The sequence below is a fragment of the Prionailurus viverrinus genome, chromosome E3, assembly GCF_022837055.1.
Source record: "Prionailurus viverrinus isolate Anna chromosome E3, UM_Priviv_1.0, whole genome shotgun sequence".
In the NCBI taxonomy this organism is placed as follows: domain Eukaryota; kingdom Metazoa; phylum Chordata; class Mammalia; order Carnivora; family Felidae; genus Prionailurus; species Prionailurus viverrinus.
Window position 1 is genome coordinate 4,600,939 of NC_062576.1, and position 21,466 is coordinate 4,622,404.

The 21,466-nt window shown below is 55.3% G+C and overlaps 1 protein-coding gene and 1 non-coding gene across 5 annotated transcripts in view; one reads left to right on the plus strand and one right to left on the minus strand.

The window, feature by feature from the left end:
- Positions 1 to 8,062: 8,062 nt before the first annotated feature.
- RNF216 (ring finger protein 216) overlaps positions 8,063 to 21,466 on the minus strand; it is a 145,377-nt gene continuing 131,973 nt past the window's right edge. For 3 of the 4 annotated variants that reach the window (XM_047839300.1, XM_047839298.1, XM_047839299.1), the window contains exons 16-17: positions 11,556 to 11,625; positions 8,063 to 10,913 (exon numbers count right to left, since the gene is read on the minus strand). In XM_047839300.1, coding sequence (XP_047695256.1) covers positions 10,594 to 10,913; positions 11,556 to 11,625 — 390 coding nt within the window. In that variant the 3' untranslated portion in view covers positions 8,063 to 10,593. The remainder of the gene's footprint in view (positions 10,914 to 11,555; positions 11,626 to 21,466) is intronic. The other variant, XR_007147903.1, reaches the window with a different exon arrangement.
- On the plus strand, positions 19,442 to 19,514 carry TRNAR-CCU (transfer RNA arginine (anticodon CCU)). Its single transcript has one exon. It is a non-coding gene; the product is annotated as a tRNA-Arg (tRNA).

A 21,466-nucleotide genomic window follows, 5' to 3' on the forward strand; every position in this document is an offset into this window, starting at 1 on the left:
CTGTGCTGACAGCTCAGAGCCCGGAGCCTGTTTCAGATTCTGTGTCTCCCTCTCTCTCTGCCCCTCCCCTGTTCATGCTCTGTCTGTGTCTCAAGAATAAATCAAAGCAAAACAAAACAAAACAAACAAATGCTTATTTATTTTTGAGAAAGAGAGAATGTGTGAACAGGGGAGGAGCAGAGAGAAAGAAGGGGACATAGAATCTGAAGCGGGCTCCAGGCTGTCAGCACAGAGCCCAACGCGGGGCTCGAACCCATGAACCACGAGATCGTGACCTGAGCCGGAGTCTGATACTCAACCGACTGAGCCACCCAGGTGTCTGCAGAACTTTCCATCTTGTAACATGGAACTCTTGCCCTCGGTTCAACCCCAACGCCCGCCCCTCCCCTGGCCCCCTGGTAAAGTCCATTCTGTGCCAGGGACCTCGGTCAGTGGAATCTCACAGTGTCTGGCCTTCTGTGACCGGCTTATTTCCGCACGGTGTCTGCAAGGCTCATCCACTTGGACCGTGTGCCAGAATCTCCTTCCTTTCTGCGGCGGAGTACAGTGTCCGTGGGAGGGACGGGCTGCCCCACCGCCGGCCGCCAGCTCGCCTCCGCTCTGGCTCTTGGGAGCGCTGCCACCGGGAACACGGGGGGAGCTGATCTCTCTCCTCGTCCCTGCTTCCCATTCTGTAGGGTCTTGCTGCGTCCTATGGTCATTCCAGTCTAGTGGGCTTTTTTCCTGTGAGCAGCTCCATACGGTTTCCCTGCAGCGGCTGCACCATTTTACATTCCCGATGACAGTGCGCCAGGGCCGTATTTTACTTTTTTTGCACACACAGGATCGAGTGCCCCCAGGGCCCCTTCCCTTCAGGGGTCTCCTGACAAACGTGCGGTTTCCTTACCTGCACAGGCCGACCTCGCTCTGGCTTCTCCACGACCCACCTGACCCACCTCATCCGCCGCTCACGGACATTCACATCTGTCCGCCTTGTCCTGAGCGGCACACGCTGCTGAATGGAACAACAATAGTAGGCAGGAGTCCCTTTTTTTGTTGGTTTGCTTGTTTGATTAGAGAGCGAGAAAGAGAGGGAGAGAGCGAGCTGGGGAGGGGCGGAGAGAGAGGGGGACAGAGGATCCAAAGCAGGCTTCGAGCTGACAGCAGCGAGCCCCATGTAGGGCTTGAACTCACGAACCATGAGATCATGACCCGAGCCAAAGTCGGACACTCAACTGATTGAGCCACCCAGGCGCCCAGGCAGGAGACTCTGGGGTCACTTGACATTTTGATAGATGTGGCCAGATGGCTTCCCCGCAGCCCCGCCCCAGCTGTGGGTGAGTGTATCTTCCCCGACCTCGACGGAATCGCCCTCGAAGCTTCTTGCCAGGCTGAAGCCTGGGTCTCACGGAGGCAGGAAGTACAAACGTCACCCCGTGTGGGTTAGGGGGCTCGTCTCCGCTAACGGGGAGCACCCAGGCTTGGCGGGGCCTCTCCACCTCATCTTCCTGCCCACTGCCTTCCTTCTTCCCAAAGCACCACTGGCAGATTTGGAGGGTGTAAATAAAAGCCTCCACAACTCTCAGGGCCCCAGATAGAGTCTCCCCCAAGAGCTGGTCCCTGGTCCCCACAGCGGCAGGTGGTGGCCCGGGCTGTGGTCGGCTGCTCTCCACCTGGCCCGAAGGCCTCCCCGCCGGGCTCCCGTCCGCAGACCCGGGCAGCCTGTCCGGGCAGCTTTCTCCTCCTTCGCTCCTCTGCCCTGCACAGCCTAGGCCTCCCCAAGCTCTCATGTCTGTCTCCTTGACTCAGGGAGGCCACAGTCTCTGCCCGGCTTCCGGGTCCCCTGCTGCGGCCCAGAGGCTCTCCTGGAAGGCGTCGGGGAAATCACGGAGTCCCCTCCTCCCGGGATCACTGACTTTGCTCCTGTCGTCCAGCAAATGAAGGGCACTGTCCAGGGAGAGGTAAGCCCCGTCCATCATCCTTGTTCCTCCATTATGACCAGAAGTGGTGCTTCGGCACCCCAGCCCGCCCCCCTTTCCTAAAACAGCATCACGGAGAGATGACTCACGCACCATATAATTCGCCCACTTGAAGGGTACAACTCAGTGCTTTTGTACCTCACGGATACATGCAGCCGTCACCACGGTCAATTTTAGAACATCTCATCATCAGCAAGAAAGACTGTCGTCTTTTAGCTGCCATCCCCTACCCCTCCAGGGCCCCTTCAGCCCTAAGCAACCACTCATCTACTTTTTGAATCTTTGGGTTTGCTGACTCTGGTGGACATCTCACATAAGTGGGATCGAACAATCCGTGGCCGCTTGTGTCTCGCTTCTTTGGCTGAGCACCATGTTTTCAGCCACGTTGTAACATGGGTCAGCCCCTTCTTCCCTTTCTATGACCAAATAACATTGCGTTGTACGGATAGAGTTCTTTTTATCTCTTCATCAGATGATGGACCTTTGGGCTGTTTCCAGTTTTGGGCTACTATGGATAATGCTAAATTGTCACTGTTAGCAAACATTCTAGGGGAGCATCTCTGTACCCTGAAAACCCCCACTCGGTATCTGGGCCATCAGGACACCTGTAAAATTAGAGACTGTTGTAGCTGGGAGGGCCATTCGGGTTACCCCTTTCCTTTTACAGATGGGGAAACTGAGGCTCCAGCTAGCAGGTGACTTACCCACCATGACACAGGTGGGAAAACCACTTGGCCACATTTTCTGATTCCAAAAACAATTAAGCTGACATTTATGTGGCTTCTGTATGTCAGACTGTGCCCTCACATGCAATAGCTCACTTAACGTCCCACGAACCCCCTTCTGAGGTGGGTATTAAAAAAATTTTTTTTTTAATGTTTGAGAGAGAGAGAGAGAGGCAGAGTGTGAGCAGGGGAGGAGTGGAGAGAGAAGGAGACAGAATCCGAAGCAGGCTCCAGGCTCTGAACTGTCAGTACAGAGCCCAACAAGGGGCTCAAACTCACGAACATTGAGACCATGACCTGAGCTGAAGTTGGATGCCTCACTGACTGAGCCATCCAGGTGCCTCATGAGGTGGGTATTTATAGCCTCATTTCAGATTTATTCTCTCAACAATGATTTCCTGAGCAGCCTGGACCCAGAACCAGTGCGGGAGACGCACCGAATATTCTCCATGGCAGGAACCGTGGAGAATATTCCATGGTAGGGACCGAGCCTGAGATGGCCAGTGTCGCGTGAAAAGAGAGCCCACGGAGGACCGGGCCTCGGCTCAGAGCCGGGAAATGGCGGAGCTGGGCAGGAACGTTTTTTGGCAACATCCAGCCTCCAGGACGTTCTAGGCTTCCTCTTTGGCCTGGTTCCCCATCAGAGGGGAGGGACGGGAGATGTGTGTGTGGGAGGCATCAGAGTCCCCAGAGGTCTGAGGCTAGGCCGGTTAGGACAGCCGTGTGGGTGGGGAGCCATGTGGGTCATCCACTCTGTGCCCCCGTCCAGGCCTGCCCAGGGCCCCAGCGGGGGCCCTCGAAACCCAACAGGGCCTGGGGCCAGGCTGGATCTGATCCTGGGGGTGGGTTCTGGGGTGCCTGGGACAGGGGGCCGCCACCAGCGGGTCGCAGAGACGTGTGCCGCCTGCAGAGTGCCCTTCCTTTGAGCTCTGGGCACGTGTTCATCTTCTGGACGCGGTGGCCCTCAGGACTCATGTGTCTCTCCATGTGAGCTGCTGGAAAGGTGAAGTTGCCTTTAAGGACCCGGCCGGGCCGCCTGGTGGAGATGCGTTTCGGGAGCCCTAGTTCCCGGCTGTGTTTATTTTAACACTGTAGCTTTGCCTCTGCTCCAGTTTGTTTTTTCTGCTTGTTTTATATCATGTGTTATCTTTTTGGTAAGTGGCCTCAATCTCGATAGAAATGAGAAGAGACAGCGAGAGACAGAACCAGACGTGGGACAGAGAAAGGAAAGAGAGACTACGAGCTGCCTAAAGGCGGCTGCGGCCATCGTCTCCCTGAGGTGATATCCTGGGCACAGGTGCACAGCCCCCCTCTCCCAGGCCGTGCACGCCACTTGTCCGGGACTTGGTTCAGGGCAAGCTGGGAGCGGCGGTTTGTGGTCCCATCTCCGCTCCCTCACCGGGGTGGCTGGGTTTGACCCCTTGCCGGGCCGGCAGGGTCCTCCCCCGGCCTCTCGGAGGTCAGTGCCCTGCTGGAGGGAGGCTCGGGCTACGAGGGGTGAGGCCGGCGGGGGCTGTGGTCCCAGCTGAAGCCCAGCGGGGAGCAGAGCTGCCTGGCTGAGCCCTTGACCCGCAGCGCTGTCAGAATCAGCACCTCGGGGGTGTTCCCAGCCGCCACGGTGGCCTGTGGTTTTCCGCGACGATAGATGAGAGGCCGGAGAAGCAGGGGCCAGCTGCAACCAGCACCCAGAGGAACCGGAGGGCCAGAGAGAAGGCTCCGAGGAAGGTCTGAGAACGCCCACGGGTGCACCAGCCCCGCGGTCTCCCCCTGCTTCCCTGGCCTCCGCTCTGCCTGTCCGGAAATCCCGGCGCCCTTGGCGCCCTGGTCTGGCCTGCTGTCATCCCCAGGCCTTCAGGACCGGGTCTGCGGTCGGATGCGCCGTCTGGGCTGAGGACGTGGCCCCCTCACTGCGCCCCGCGCGCCCCGGCCCCCCCCCCCCCCCCCCCGCTCCCTCAGCTGCTGTTCCGGCGCCTCCTCACTCCACAAGTCCCCACTGGCAACAGGTCCCCCTGGACTCTCCTGAGCCCCCGGGCACGTGCTCCCACCTGGAGCTTAGGAAGCAGCCTCCCCACTACCCTCCACCAAGGCCCTGCGGTGATTCCCAACACTGAGCGGTTGATCGAAAAGGCAGATTCCCCGGGAACCCCCGGAATCACGGGCCCCGCAGCCTGCATGTGGACAAGCCAGGAGGACAAGGAGCTAGGCTGTGGCTCCAGTCTCGGATCCGGCCACCATGATGCTTGCCCCATGCCTGGGCCACCCCCACCGCGTCCCCCTGTCCCCACCTGCCTGGCCTTTTAGGTGCACGTTTCTTGTTGCCCAGTTGAACGGCAGGCCCAGGCCAGGTGGCCACCGCCTGGTGCACACGTGAGACTGCACGGGGCACGCGTGCCTGAGATTCCTGCGTGGGGCTTGGGGCAGCCTCACACGCACCACGGCCGAGGGCAGGTGGGGGGGGGTGGGACCTGCGGAGGGGTGAGGGGCAGCGGGAAGGGGGCCGGACGACAGCTCTCTTCAGGATGAGAGCCTCCAAGCTCTTTTCCCACCTCACGCAATCATCTCAGCCTGACGAAGAGGTGCCGTCATTATCCCCCCCTCAGCGGCAGGCTTAAGTGACCTGCTCGGTTCACGGGGTGCCGCCCAGCACCTGCACATCCTACTGGACGGCCTGGGGCCTGTGTACCATCCCCCACTTGGGAAGAGGCAGGCCCAGGTGATCCTGGGGACAGCAGGTGCTGTGGAGGGCCAAGCCAAGCCAAGGTGGTGGTGAGTTCTGGGCTGTCTTCACCAAGATGTGCTGATGAAAGGAGAGGAAGCAAGAAGGGCAACCGCTTTCGACGAAATCCTGACCGAGAGAGAAGACACACAGATGGGGCTTTAGGTGAGCGCCACATCCCCCCAGGGGTCATGAGAAGACACAACAGCAGGCCGGACAGGCGCAGCTGTGCACCAGCTTGCAGAAACATGATCACAGGAAGTCCAAAGAGAAGGCTAACGAGCCTGCGGCAAAAGGTTCTAGAAGCAGCAGCTAAAAATCGTCTTTGGGAAGCTCATACCTGGCTAATGTTCGTGGTGGGTCGCCAACTTGTGGTTGACCGGTCCTGGGAGACATTATATACATCACAGGGCGAAACCACCCCAGAAGGAAATGCATCAAAATATCCCCAGTAGTCACCTTTGGGTCACAAAGCATGTTTGTCTTCGTCTTCACAGTTTTCTGTGTTTTCAAGTTCTTTTCTATCTCGAAACGTCTGTAATTGGCAAATGTGTATACATCTCTATCACTTCAAGGATGGAAAAGAAAGTTTGGGCCTCACAGTTACAAATGCTTCTAACCTAAATAAAAAGCAGTCCGCTTTGCAGAAAGAGGTGTGCATTCAAGGGGTGCCTCCCTGAGGTCAGATTCCAGGAGAGGGTTCAGGGACCCTGGTGACAAAGGTGTGTCAACGAAGGATGAGGACACCGTCTGGGACTGGTGGGTGGGGGCTGCTCAGTCAAGGAACCTGGAGAGCAATCTAGCAAAAGCCACGGCAATACACACACCATCTTACCTTTTTGTTCACGAGGCTACTCCTGGAAAGAAGAGCCACTGAAACATCAAAGGGGGTGCTCAGTGAGGTGTTCGGTGGTGGCAGGAAGTTGGAAGCCCCAGAATTTTCCATCAGGGCGGTACAAAGACCCAGTTAGACCTGGAGGGCACTCCATGGTTAGAAAAGGAGAAAATCAAGTCCTGTGAAAGGTATGGGATCACTGAAAAAATATTTTTTTTTTTACAGAGCCCAACGTGGACTTAACCCTGAGATCAAGAGCTGAGCTGACATCGAGTCAGACACCCAACCAAGCCATCCAGGCGGCCCATTTAAAAAAAAAAAATTAAGTAGGCTCCATGCCCAACGTGGGGCTCAGACTCACGGCCTTGAGATCAAGAGTCATGTGCTCTACTGACTGAGCCAGCCGGCTGTTCCTTGGGATCAATTTTGTTAACAACCAGGGCGGCAGAGCAAGTGGGTGTGGGAGTGGAATGTGCTGGCAGGAGTGTGGGGAGGAGCAAGAGGACCCTGGTGACGAGGGTGGAGGGTGGAAAAGGTGGCAGAAGACGGGAGAATGCCCATTACCCCTTTCCTTACTGGGGGTGTGGGACAGTTTGTGACTAGGGTGCGGCTGCCAAGTACGAACAATACTGAAAGTGTACTGGAATGATGAATGATGACAGGGTGGCATGAACTTGTTTAGAAGCTGGGAATGCAGGTAACTTTTGTCTTGGGTTGATTTCAGTGTACTTTTTTCAGAGATGCAAAACAAAACAAAACAAAACAAAACAAAACAAAACAAAACAACAAACAAAACCAAAAAAACAACCCCAAAAGTATCACTCAGTAAAGCTGCAAACGGCAGACAGGACTGACCAGATCATGACCTCAGCCGAAACCGAGTTGGACGCTGAAACGACTGAGCCACCCAGGCGCCCCTAGCCCATGTTTCATTAAAATAATTTTTTTTGATGTTTATCTTGAGACAGAGTGCAAGTGGGGGAGGGACAGAGAGGAAGACACAGAATCCAAAGCAGGCTCCAGGCTTTGAGCCGTCAGCACAGAGTCCGACGCGGGGCTTGAACTCAACGACCACTAGATCATGACCTGAGCTGAAGTCAGATGGTTAACTGACTGTGCCAACCAGCTGCCCCAGAGCTCACATTTTATTAAATCGCTGAGCACGGTTTGAGCCCGTGTGTGCTGAGGTCTGCTGGCCTGGCACGTGGTGGGTGCAGGGGAGGGGGGTGCTAGGACAGGCACGTGGCTCCAGAGGACTTGTCGGGGAGGTGGCCCCTGTCAACCAGCTTCCCTGCCTCGATGTTCTGTCTCATAACGTCGTGTCCCAGTGCTGGAGGACGAGCTTCCTCCCACCTCACCCAACCTTCGCCTGGTCTCACTTGTGCAGGTGGCTCTCCAGGTCAATGGGTGGCTTGTTGCCCAGGCCTGGAAGAGGGGCTGAGCACGTCTTCTGGAAGGGGATTCTGGGCCAAGAAACCAACCAACCAACCAACCAACCAACCAACCAACCCCTTTGTGCCCAACTGGGCCTCCGCAGCCACTCAAGCAAGGTTAGCATGAGACATCACCCATTGCCTTCTGGGGAGGGGCGGGGGGGCAGGAAGTGGTCCTTCCCCATGTGGGGCCGGGGCCTCGGGCTCGCTATTCTGGGCTCACACCCTGCGGATCTGCAGCGGCAGCTGGAGGTCAGCTCCCAAGGGGCGGGGAGCCGTGTCACCCTAGACCCGGACACTCCCCAGGACCCTGCCACCTGCCCACGCAGCCCCTGTGATTTCACCACGCGAACGGACAAAACCAGAGGGGACATAATGCACAAACATTTATTTACAAAAAGTCGAAGTTACATATGGTACAAGCTTTTTACACACAGTAGTTTAAACAGAATTCTTTTTATGTGTTTTTACTACCGGAAGGTAAAGAAAAGAATTTAATAAACTAATCATTTTTGCTATTTTTATACAAAGTGACAGGTCATGCACATTTTTTTTTTAAAGTTTTAAAATCTTTTGCTAAGTGCAAATACTAGATTACTCTCTCCAGTTTAAGGCAAGTAGAACGGGACTGTCGCCGGGCAGTCTCTTGTCTGGGGGAGCAAACACTGTGGCCCAGAGAGGGGAGGTGTCAGGCTGCCTCTGGGGGTTTCCTGTCATCACACCTTGCAGCCACTTGCCGGCCCGTCAGAAGGGCCTGCTTTCCCCCAAACCATCACTAGTGCAGACTGCTTCTCAAGAAACCTGGGGTCCTCTGGGACACAGGCACCTAGAGGGACACTTCGCGGACAGGTGGGGACTCACGCTAGTGTCAGAACTTGTGGCAATGACCTTCCCCCAAACAGCAATCGGGCTCCTGCAGACAGGTGAGCCACTCCACAGTCCAGCTCGAGGAGGAACGTTAGAAACCAGGCACCCTCAGTTCAGAACAGCAGGAACGGATCCCTAACAGCTGCATATGGTGACAAACAGCCAAGAATTCATCTCAAAGCAATGTCCTGCTTGGCCTTGGGAGGAACCAGTTATTCTGGTCTCTCCCCCTCTGTGCCAGCACCTCCCATGCCAGGTTCTGGTGGACTTGCTGGATGGCGGTGTCAGGGGCAGGCCACCCACCCGGAGCCCCCTTCCCTGGGCTAGAGGGCACAGGGGGGCTGGCTCATTCCCTCCTTGGATGAATTGGCTCAGGGGGCCTAGAACATTCTGGTGTGTCCTGGGGTCACCCTCCCCATTTGGTGGGATGTCTGCTAGAAGCTCACTGCTCTGAGACCCTCCCTTGGGGATGCACAGAGAACATGTTTTTAAGGTACTTCAATCCTGTCACCTGTCACCCTTGGCGCAGCTCTCCCAAGGCACGGTCGTTCAGGCTACCAGCAAGGCAGAGGCAGCCTGACAGGGGCTCCCGGCGGCGCAGACCTCTCCTCGTGCGCCCCGATGACGGTCTGCGAAGCCCTCACCTGGAGGAAGCGCAGGAGGAAGAATGGGCAACTTAGCAGATTTCTCCCCAATTTAACCCTTGAAATACAGGAGACAGTGATGGCGGTGGATGACCCTGGGGCACGGCCTGCACGGAGATGGGGGACCGGCCATTAGGCTCACCCTGCTGTCTGAGGTCTGTGCACACACGCTGGGAACCCCAAAGCCACCAGAGATATAGTGACGGCGACAGAGACCAACACTGGGGAGCCAGGCAGGGCCGCCCCCCACAGGGGCCTGTCTCTGCACGCGGGCAGGGTGGGAAGTGGCGCCCAGCGGTGAACAGGCAGGGCCCCCACGCTGGACTCCGCTGACCTCAGGCGGAGGCAGCTCCGAGGATAGGTGCCGGTGTAGCCTGGGTCGTCTGTCCCCCTGCTGAAACCCACTGCCGCCACCAGACCTCAGGGAGAAGGTGCTCACTGGCGGGCTGGTGGCGAAGGAGGCTTCCCGACAGCTGGGCTGCCCGGGAGGGCCACCAAACCTGTCAGGGCTGCTTCATAAAGATGTTCTGTCTGGCGAGCGTCAGGACCGTCCCGCCCTCACCGGCCGCCTGGTGTGGGTGACAGACTGGACTCTCCAGAGACTGAGCGAGAGAAACTCTAGTAGGCCACAGAAAACCCAGTAAGTTCAAAGCGAGTAAATGGCAAATATTTTAAACTACAAAACAGAACAGACAGCACGAGACAGCTCTCTGTGGTCTCAACTGAGTGGTCCAAGGAGAAAGACCCCTGAACAGTCACGGTGGTGGTGGCCTGGGGTTCTGGATTTGGGGGGACACGGCCCACAGCCTCCCCACCCTGAGCAGTGCTCCCAGGCCCGGGGACTCTGATGGCTCTGCCCCCACTTGATGGGACCAAGTGGCTTGGAGCAGCAGGGCGTACCTCTCTCTGGGTGGGCTGTGGTATTGGGGTGGGGGGTGACGGTGGGGAGGGAGAAGAGAGCCTGGCTTCCGGGACGTGGTCCAGGTGGCCTGGCTCCAAACTGTAGGAGTTGCTGCGTCAGTTTTACGACGCTTCAGGCTGCACTGTGGTCAGGAAGGCCTACGTGGTTAGGGGAGACACTCTGTAGTCGGCCGGGGGAGGGGCAGAGGCAGACACCACCTTGGCCCCGGCAGGGCCAGGACTAACCACAGAGATGGGCCGCCCGGTGGGGAGGGTCCCTGCACTGGCCACTGGCACGGTGGGACACTCTGGGGAGGTTTCACTGCCCCCTTCTCTTTGGCCCCGAAAGTGCCAGGCTGGTCCTGTTACAGGTGCCCGGGGGCAGTGGCCCTTCCCACGAAGGAACAGGAAAAAACCCGGCCCATCTTTCCGAAAGCCCGGTCCATCATGCCTATTTGACAGGCACGGCCCCGGGAGTGCGGCGGGCTCCCTGGACGAGACAAGGCCGCGGGCGGTCAGAAGCGGCGCCGTGGCTGGGGGCCGAAGTGCATGGGCAGGTTGTGCTCCAGCGGGACGTGGACGGGCGCGAAGTCATAGTTGACGCGGACGTTGGGCAGGGGGGGCACGTAGGGCGCCGGGACGGGGCCCATGTTGAGGGGGAAGTTGTTGAACACGGGCCGGACGGGCGGCAGAGGGAAGGGTGGGTGCACGAAGGCGTAGGGTGGGATCTGTGGCTGGTGCAGGTTCTGCGGGACGGGCCTCGGCAGGGCTTCGATCCGCTGGACTTTCTCTGGAGGTTTCTCCAAGGGGGGCCCGATGCGTTTGAAGGTGTTCTCTGAACAGGAAATGGGATTTAGTAGAGGAGACAACGAAAACCCATGGTGCCTGTGTGCGGGGCGGGGCCGGGCCTGCTCATCTCAACCTCCATCCTGCCTGCCCCAAGTGGGAGGCTGAAGGCCTCGAGAACGAGGCGAGGCCAGGAATATCTGACCTTCAGCGTCATTCTTACCGTGGACACGGGAGGGTGGCCAGGCCACAGTAAGGCCGATTAACGTGTACATCCACCTCCCGCCCCTGCTGTCTGAGCGAGTGTTGATTCGGTGATCACTCTGGAAGGTGGAGGATCGACTGAGCTCAGAACAAGGGGAGCTTCTGTGAGCGTCTTTCCTTTGGAGCTAGGGCCTGGACGGCCGCTCCCAGAAACTCCCTTTCTTTTCTTTGTGACCTCAGAGAGGCCAGGGTGGGCCTACCGTCTTTTTGGTCTGGCGTGGGTTCCTTCTGTCTGCCTCCTAAGCCCAAACCCACCCTTGGCACCCCCTGACCGAGGGCACGCGGGAACCCTCCTACGTTCCCGCAAGCGGCTGGGGGCCCGGGCAGAGCGTGTCTGCGGCCACCCGAGGGCCGGCTGTGGAGGTCCCCCCGCCCCTGTGCACACGGACCGGGCCTGGCGTGGGGCCCGTGCTGGGGGAGCGCTTGCCTCCATTCTTTCTCTTCTGCTCTTCTTCAGCCTCCTTCTGGATCTCCTCAATGAGCTTCTCATCGTCTTCCTAGAAGAATAACAAGAGGGTGAGCTTGCTCCCAATCGGCTCCTTGTAGCAGCACAGAGACCCCGCTGGGATCCGGGGGAGGCCAGCTCACGGTCAGTCAGCACCACTCACTGCCACACCCCAAGGGTCTCCTTGCTCCATCAGTGGGTGCCGCCGCCACCACGGGGAAGCCCACCTGGAAAGTCTAGGGCGGGGCCGAGAGCCGCTTTTTTGTTCAGTCACCTGTAAGGCAAGCAGACGAAGGACTCTCCGCAGCTCGGGGGCGGGCGGACCGATAACCCAAGGGCTTGGGAAGGGGGCGAGTGTGGGTGGGCCGGGCCCGAGGAGTTTCAGATCCGGTCTATGAACTCCGAGCGCGGCGGCCCTTCTGTACAGAGCCTGACAGTCTTGCCGATTCCCTGACCGCAGGTGGACGAATCCTCGGGCCGGCAGAGCCCTGAAGCTGGCGGGCTGCAGAGGCCGGACTGCTTGCCGCCAGTGGAACGGTGGCTGGGGGTGGGGCTCGCACGTGGGAGGAAGGGCACAGCAGTTTTTGAGCATGATGAACAGAGTGGCGTATCATCAAATGCATGGGTTTGAACGGAATGAACTTGGTTCCTAGGGTCTCCCGGCTGCTTCTCCACGAGTCAGGTACAGTCAAGTTGGGGAGAAGTGTAAGGAGGGCACTGGTGCCCACTATGGGGGCAGGAAAGCAGAGGAAACCACAGCACTCGGGAAGCGTTTCCTAGACCAGGCACCGAGCCTCCCCCGTGGCCAGGTGTATCCTGGGTTGGAGAGATCTCGGCGATCGCTTTGGATTTTTCATGCTGATCTGAGGCTCTGACGGACTAAACACTGCGTGTTTACTTAGCACATTCATGTCACAGCCAGGACAGCACTCGGTGATTTCACCAGCTACGAACCCTCAAAGATTTGAGAGTCGGGAAGATCACTCCATCAGTGTGTACCGGATACCTCCTAGTGTTAGACATCGTTCTTAGTGCTGAAACTTCTGATCAACAACGAGACTAAAAGTCACACTGCTGAAATGACTAAATAGCTACGTCATATATTCCCTTCAGTAGATAAAACATTTTAGGACAGAGTCACAGGAGTCCGTGTGCTCTGTGGGCAATCGTGAGAGGCCCTATTAAATTCACTCACACTCTCCCACCCTCCGATGCTGAACGGCGGACCGAACTCAACGGTCTCGAGATTCTTTCCAATTCTGACATTTGGGGATTTTTAACATACGACCGAATCTTTTTCAGCCTCATCCTGCCAGGTGTTCTGAGCAAAGCAAGAGAAAGAGGAGAGGTAACAAAGGTTAAGTTCCCATCACGCCCGTTGTCAGAGGCTGCCAGGTGCTCGTGCATATCAGAGAATCGTCCGACCCGGAGGAACCCTCACGGCATCATGTCCGGCTCCCCGGTAACACCCACCCACACACACAAATTCTCCATAAAAACCCCAAGACATGGTCATCTAGGCTCTTTGTGAACACTCCAAAGCAGGGAACTTAGTACGCTACAAAGTAACCACTGAGCTAACCCACACAGAGGGCTCCGACAACAGAGTTCAGTGGGCACAGTTTGAAGGTTTCTGTGTGACTGTAAAAATAAACTCTACCAATTACCTACATTAGGAGCTGACACACCTCTTAATTTTGGTGCCAGTGCAAGGCCCATGAAAAAAAGATTTTTAATCTAAGAAAAAAGAAAAACAAAAAAACAAAAAAACAGAGAGCAAGTGATCCAGAAAACACAAATGGAAGGGCAGCCCCCGAGCGGCTGGGAGCAGGTTCTCGAACATCCGAGTCTCCACACCTCATCTGTAAAGTGGGCTGTTGTAAGGACTGAGTGAGCACCAAGTGTGTAAAGGACTTGGCACAAAGCTCTCACTACTAAAGGCAGAGAGGTCACGAAAAATGGCAGAAATAAAGATTTTCAGAAGGATGAAAAGTGTCAAGGGAAAGTGGTAGAGCCCGGGAGATGCCCTCGACACTTCTCTCCGTGGTTTCTTTGTGGTGGCTTCTTCGTGGTACAAGTGACAGGCTTCCTGACTGTATTCACTACGACCACTGAGCAAACTGTCAGTTGCACCCAGAACAGGGGTCAGATGGTTCAGATTTCAACTTCCTCCAACTGGCTGGGAGTCACAGGACACTGTGTTTAGAAACTAAGAACTAAAATGCATTTCAATTAATGTGTTTTTTTTTAAACTTAAAAAAATGTTTATTTCTTTATTTTGAGAGAGAGCAAGCAGGGGGAGGAGCAGAGAGAGGGAGAGAGAAAATCTCAAGCTGGCTCCAATGCTGTCAGCCAGAGCCTAATGCAGGGCTTGATCCCATGAACAGAAATCAAGGGTCGGACACTTAACCGACTGAAGCACTTAGGCGCCCCTCAATAAATGTATTTTTAAAATTACAAGTTTTTGGGGTGGGGGAGGTACCGGGGTGGCTCAGTCAGTTAAGTGTCTGACTTCAGCTCAGGTCATGATCTCGTGGTTCATGGGTTTGAGCCCCGCATCGGGCTCTGTGGTGACAGCTCAGAGCCTCGAGCCTGCTTCAGATCCTGTTTCCCTTTCTCTGTGCCCCTCCCCTGCTCACACTCTCTCTCTCTCCGTCTCTCAAAAAAAAAAAAAAAAAAAAAAAAAAATTACAAAAAAATTAAAATTTCGTTTTTAGCCAAACATGTTAGATTCTAAGGGGGAGTTCCTTCCCAAGCAGTTTCCCTTAATCATTTAAAGCTCCTCTGGGGCGCCTGAGTGGCTCAGTCGGCTGAGCGTCAAACTTCAACTCAGGTCATGATCTCACAGTCCATGAGTTCGAGCCCCACGTCAGGCTCTGTGCTGACAGCTTGGAGCCTGGAGCCTCCTTCGGATTCTGTGTCTCCCTCTCTCTCTGCTCCTGACTCACTTGTGCTCTGTCTCTCTCTGTTTCAAAAATAAATAAGAACATTAAAAAAAGCTCCTCAGATCAAGGGGCGCCTGCCTGGGTGGCTCAGTCGGTTGAGCGTCCGACTTCGGCTCAGGTCATGATCTCGTGGTTCGTGGGATCGAGCCCCACGTCGGGCTCTGTGCTGACAGCTCAGAGCCTGGAACCTGCTTCAGATTCTGTGTCTCCTTCTCTCTCTGCCCCTTCCCTGGTCATGCTCTCTCTCTCAAAAATAAACATAAAATATGCTCAGGAGTAAAGGCAGACATTATCATATACTCTTAAAAAATGGCAAATCTTACTTTATATGTATTTTACCATAACTTAAAACATGAAGACTGGTCCCCTTGGGTTTGGGCTGAGTGACAGATGGGCTTCTATGAGACCTTTCTGGAGGGAGTTCCCTTGGGACACACTGTAGGCACCCTGAGTGTCATCATTCACGGTGAACCAGGATACTCTCCACTCTGCAAATCTAGGACACGCCTAGGCTGCTGGAAGTGGGGAACAATAGGAGGAAAGAAGATGAGAAGGCCGGGTGCGGGGGCTGGGTCACAGAAGGAACTGACCTCCAGCACCCCCGGAAGGGGCTGAGTCACCCACAGGAAATCCAGGCGTGCCGGAGCGGCCACCACGGCCAATTTTATCTTCCAGCAGCACTGGCTTCCTAACGGACAGGCACCGGGCGTGATAGGAAGAACTCCAGTTCTGGGGCTCCACAGAGCTGGGCTGGGGGACCCCATCAGCCTCCACAACCTGACCTGGAGCCTATCTGCAGCAGGTTTACCGTGAGAAGCAAATGACCTCTTCTTACAAAGTCCCAAGCACAGTGACAGCAAGAATGCAAGTTAACGTTTACCGGGGGCCTCACTACGTGCCAGCTCCTACCGCGAGCACCACACAGACCCGGATCTGCGTAACAACTCCACCAGTCAGGTCCGATTAATGAATCCCCACGTTACAGACGAGGCAACTGAGACTCAGTGAGGTTCAAACCCAGGCCTTCCAGCTCCAAGGCTGGAGCTCTTAACCTCCTAAACCACGGGTTTCTGAACTGGAGCTTCTGGAGCAGTGTGACTGCAGGGCCCCTGGAACTCTGCCTGCCCTGCCCCAAGCACTGTCACAGGCGAGTACTTTCAGGCCCTGCTTTGTTCTAGAGAGAGTGCATCTTACCCTCCTTGAAATACAAGAAGGCTTCTTCTCTCTGGGATGGGCAGAACTCCGAAATCTCCTTTTTTTCCACTAAATACAAGAAAATAGGGCAAAACAAAAGACCTCCATTCAAGCAGACGAACAGCCAATACAGCAGAGCATCACTTCCCTGGAAATTTTTAGGGAATTCGCATTCTTGGTCAGCTCACCCAAAAGTGCATGTACCATGCCTTAAAAATAGTTCATCTGAGGGGTGCCAGGCCGCATGGCTCAGATGGTTAGGTGTCTGACTCTTGGTTTCGGCACAGGTCATGATCTCATGGTTTGGTTTGTGAGTTTGAGCTCCGCATCAGGATCTGTGCCGTGTGGACGCTGTTTGGGATTCTCTCTGCCCCTCCCCTCCTCGTGCTCTCTCAAAATAAATAAATAAACTTAAAAAAGGCCCGTCTGACAGTCTCTGACCGGCTTCCCCGGCACTTGGCCTTTGAGACAAAGCTAGCAGGTCCCTCTCATCTAGACAGGAGCTTGGGGGCCCAAAAACCTCACCTCTTGAGCCAGAAACCCAAAGTGCAGGCCAGGCTCTACCATGAGGCCCAAGAGGACTTACTGGCTCATGGTAGTCGGGTCTCCTGTCGCCTCTGACTGAGCTGTTGTTCTTAGCCCGTTTCAAGAGTGGGAACACACACTTCCAAATTTCCCTGACATGCTTTTCTTGTGAGGCTACTAAGTTTCTTGCACATCACAGAGTCCCATGGAATTTTCTCTTTCTGCCACACAAAAAAACAGTGTTTTTGATTCTTATACACATTAAAGCAATTATGGGGAAAAAAAGTTTAATAAAACACAAATAAAAAAGTCACCAGTAATTTCTCTCCAGAGAGAACTCCTGGGAATATTTGGCCTGCTTCCCATTGGTTGTTTTTGTATCCACATCTCACTCAGAAAAGCCCCGAGGTTCTCTTCTGGAAAGTCGTGCTCTGCACATTCAGGTCCCACCTCCCCGTGCGTACCTGCTCTAGTTCACACCCGCTCTCTAGGTGTCTCTCCCTGCCACCCCAGTCTGCCAGAGACTCTACCCCTCTGAGGATGCAGTCACGTGCCGAAGGTCGCAGGGTCATGAGACGTGAAATCGGGACCAGGCAGAGACCGGCTGCTCCTTCTGGGCTGACAGCCTCCAGGGGTGCCTGGGCAGTTCTGGGCTCTGCAGGTGGCCACAGGCTGCAGACCTCAGGAGCGGGCGGTCAGGGCCCCTTCATCGGCCCCTGAGACCTGAGCTCCTCTCCGCAGCCCGCCCGCGCAGGCCTGTCAGAAACTGCGGGAGGAACAGATGGCTCTGTCACAGTCACCGCATCGGACACCCCGACAGGCTTTAGTGAACGGCCACCAAGGGCGACACGTCCCCCAGGACTCCTCCATCTGGCCTCTGGCACGGGCTTTAAGATGGATCCAGCAGGCCTGAATTCCATTCTCTGTATGCTTTCTGGCTCCTCCTAATCGGGGTGAAAATTTTTACACAGATCCACGGAATGTGCATACGAGCGAGGCTAGGCTGAAACAGGAGGGAGTGGACACCAGTCCATGGTCAAGATGTCCCAGGACGGGCGGGTCTCAAAAGGCCGAGTATAACGAAACACCGGGCTCGGTGGAAGAGAACCATCCAAAAAATTCCTCTGGCTGCCCACGGCCACTCTGGGAGGGGAGCCCACAAAGCACGACCAGACACGCCGAGGACTGCGAAGGGAACAGGCACAGCGCCCACAGTGGTCCGGCACACCCCAAATGCAGTGCCGAGGCTCAAGGAACAAAGTGGAATGAGGCATGGAGTCTCACCGCCCGGCAGATCTGGAAGAATACTTTAAAGGAAGAAACGAGTGGGCTGCATCTTAACAGGAAGGTTTTACTTCCTTTCCCTGAATTCCTTTGAGCTCAGCAGGACACAAAGTGCCGGCCTGACTTGCAGGCCTCGGACACGCCTGTTTCACATGGAGGCAGCGGGGAGCACGGCGAGGGCACGAGGCCGACGGCAGGGGCCCGGTTTCTCCAAACACACACTCGGCCCGGCGGTCGCTGACAGGAAGTGAGGCAGAATTCACCAGAGAGGTTTTAATTAAGAAAGAAAAAGGCGCCCAAATCCCGACTCCTTAAACTGCGCCTCAACGACGAAGCTCCACAGCTCTCCCTGAGCAGCAGAGTCTGGACAGACAGGAGGCAACAGAAAAAGAGGCTGTTTCTGTCAATCAGAGACTGCCGAGATCGCCAGCACAGGCTGGAGGTCCCTAAAATAGACGTGTGAGCGCTTGGCCCCAGGCTGCTCTTGCCAAAGCTTTGAAAAGTCCCTCTGGGCCGGTTTTGTTCAGCATTTCTGATCACTGTGGCCGGCCGCCCGCTTGCCTGCTGTCCAGCCTCCTGTGACCACGGAGGGAGGGTGGGTGACTTTTCTTCTTCATTTAACTTTTCCTCCCCTTAAAAAGGTGACTGGGAATCGCAAGTCAACTGCTGCTTCCCTCCTGCGATTCTGGGGGTGGGGTTGGGGCTGGGATCCAGGTCATGTGTGGCCACAGCTGTTGTTAATAAACTTGCAATGATTTCATAAAAGCCTTCCAAAGGGCTGAGGATTTAGTTTCAAATTGTTCCCAGATCGGCTGCAGATCGCCGAGCAACACCAGTCCCTAACCCCCCGCCCCAGCTGTCCCCCTGCAACAGGAAATTGGGGGGAGGAGGGGGAGGCCCGGCCCAGAGCGGCACATGCTGTGCAGCTGGGGTCTGGAATGGCGGGGCGGGGGGCCGGACAACGTGCTGGGGAGCAGAGACGGCCAGGCTCTCGGCGGGCTCAGGCCGCTATCTTGGGTCAGAGAGGCCCAGCACCCAAACACCTTTCTATCCAGAGCTCCCCACAGGGGCCCGGAGGCAGCATGGAATGTGACGTTTTGACTCTTGTCAGGGTCAAGTGCTCAGCCTGGGCCTGCTGGCATTCGCTGAAGACAACACATATCAGCTGTTTACTGGACTAAGTCATGCTGCTACCCTCCTTGGCAAAGTCTTCCCGTGATACCTAAACTTGATCAGGGACACTTTCAAGGTTTGGGGATGCCTGGCCCCCCCTTCTACCACTGGCAACTCGCTCATGGGGAAGGGGTCCAGTGACGGTCCTACACCTCTGTGGAGTCCCACCTGGTTCACTGGGCTCAGGGACCCCCATGGGCACCTTCTGATGAGCCCCCCAAAATTTGTGACCTCTCGCTCCAGGGTGAGGAGACTTCTGGAGTAAAAGGAGCTGGCATCTGGTACAAGACCTGGGCTTGCACCCTGCTGTTACCAAGTGACCCGAATCTCATTCTCCTCACCTGCAGACCAGGTGAGGGGTGGGTCCTGTCCCCATGTTGTAACAGAACGGACAGTGTTTAAAAGGTGACTAGGAATAAAATGCTGAGGCTAGCTGTGGAAGCTGGGCTGAGGGGCAACAAGGGAGCTCACATTTCCATGTCTTTCTCTCTCGGACAAGGCACACTGAAAAAGTTAAGGAAACACTGGGGCGTCTGGGTGGTTCGGTTGGTTGGGCGTCCGACTTCAGCTCAAGTCACGATTTCGCGGCTTGTGGGTTCGAGCCCTGTGTCAGACTCTGTGCTGGCAGCTCAGAGCCTGGAGCCCGCTCTCTCTCTGCCCCTCACCCGCTCACGCTCTGTCCCTCTCTCAAAAATAAATAAATGTTAAGAAAAGTTTAAATTAAAAAAAAGTTAAGGAAACATGGGTGCCTGGCTGGCTCAGTCGGTAGAGCGTGTGACTCCTGATCTCAGGGTCATGAGTTCAAGCCCCACACTGGACGTGGAGCCTACTTTAAAAAAAAAAAAAAAAAAAAAAAAGTTGTGCAGTATCCTCCATACACCAGACCCGGCAGGGGTTGGGCACTGGTCTAGTCGGGGTGGTGCTGGAACCACAGACAGGAGAAGCCAGGTGGGCGGCTTTAAGACGCCAAGAGAAAAAACAATCCGGGCTGGAGCCTGCGAGATACCGTTCACTGACCGTCATCTTTGTAAAAATGGGAGGACGCATCTGCCTTAGAGAATTAAATACATTAATGCAGGTCAACATCAGGCTCAATTCGACGCAGGCTTGGGAAAAATAAACACATCTCCTGACCAAATGGCTGGGTGGGAATGGTATCAAATTGTAAACTGGTTGTAAAAGCCCCAGAGTTTTATTTGAATTGAACAATCTTTACTTTCATATTAAAAAAATCAAGGAGGTTGTGAAAAACAATTCTGCGCAGTTTCTGGTAACCAAAATCCAAGATAAACACTGACTTTGTTTTGCGTTTATAGAGAAGAAGAGGGCTGTGAAGAATTTTGCCCCACTTCTGAATCCACACTGCCAGGTGACTGCCGTGCTGAACGCGGCTTCTGAGGAGACACACCTTCTAACTACTACCGCTCACTCAGCTGCACACGGACAGGGAATGGTCAGCGTGTTTGGACGCAGTCAAGCCCCAGGGACCCTCCCTGCTGCAAAATAACGTCTGCTCACTTATGTGTGGCCATGTGGCTTTGCATCCTGCCCCCCAGTTAGAAAACTGTAGTTTGCTTCTCTTTCCTTCCTGAAAAGACATCTTGTTTTTCAAGACGCGCGGTTCAGTGTTGCTGGCTTCTTGTTGATAACGAGCAGAGAAGGAAAGTTACATTCCCCGTTTCAGCTCTCATATGGAGTTCATTCGGGTTCCCAAGCAATCTCTGGTCATTAAGGGAGAAAACCACCAAGGGACATAGAGACTCTTCCCGGCCTCGCTGGTTAATTAAGCTGGAGAAAAGGCTTGGATGACAGGGCATGCTTTGTTTCCCTGGACTTCTCAATGGCTTTGTGTTCTCAGAAGCCCCAACAGATGCTGGCTTGGAATCCAATCAGTCTCCTGGTGAGAATCAAGGAAACGGGGCTGATCCCAGATTTGATGGGAATGGGGCACATGGAACCAAATCTCTGGCTGTAGCTGCCCGAGGAGATCGGAGGAGTTTGTATTTGCCTGACCTTCCTTTTGAACTTTATTCTGAGCAAATGCAGAACCTTTCTCAGGGCGGAAGATGACAGTTCAACAAGAAACAAGGGGGCAGTCGCACGCCGTGGCACCCAAACAAGGTAACAGAACACAAGAAACCTTTAACCAATTCCAGGCGTAGGACCAAAAAAGAGGTGGGAGAAGGAACAAGAACAAGCGTGAGGAGAAAGGGAAAACTGTGCAGGCTGAGGACAGGTCAGCCAGCCGAACGCCCTCTCGTGTGTGACTCTACTTGGCGCTGTTTCCGGAGAGACGATGCAGAGCAGGGAGCACTTAGTGGGAGTTGTAGCTGAAGAGAAAGAATCCTATTTCCTGGGGCGCCTAGTTGGCTCAGTCGGTTTAAGCATCTGACTCTTGGTTTTGGCTCAGGTCATGATCTTACGGTTCGTGGGATTGAGCCCCGTGTCAGGCTCTGTGCTGAGAGCATGGAGCCTGCTCGGGATTCTCTCTCTCCTGCTTTTTCTGCCCCTCCCCGGCTCTCCCTTTCTCTTAAAATAAATAAATAAACTTAAAAGAAAAAATCCTATTTCCTCACATAGTTCCCCCAGTTTGCTAAGCTGCATGGCACCGAGGAAGCAGGTCGGCAGAAATGCCAGGTCCCGGGAAGGTTCGTCCCCAGAGGCCCCGCGGATCACCTTAGTGAGCCCGTGTCACTGAGGGCCGCACCTCCCTCCACTCCATCAAACCAACACCAGAAGGATGACCTATTAACAAAGTCTGCCCTTCCTTTG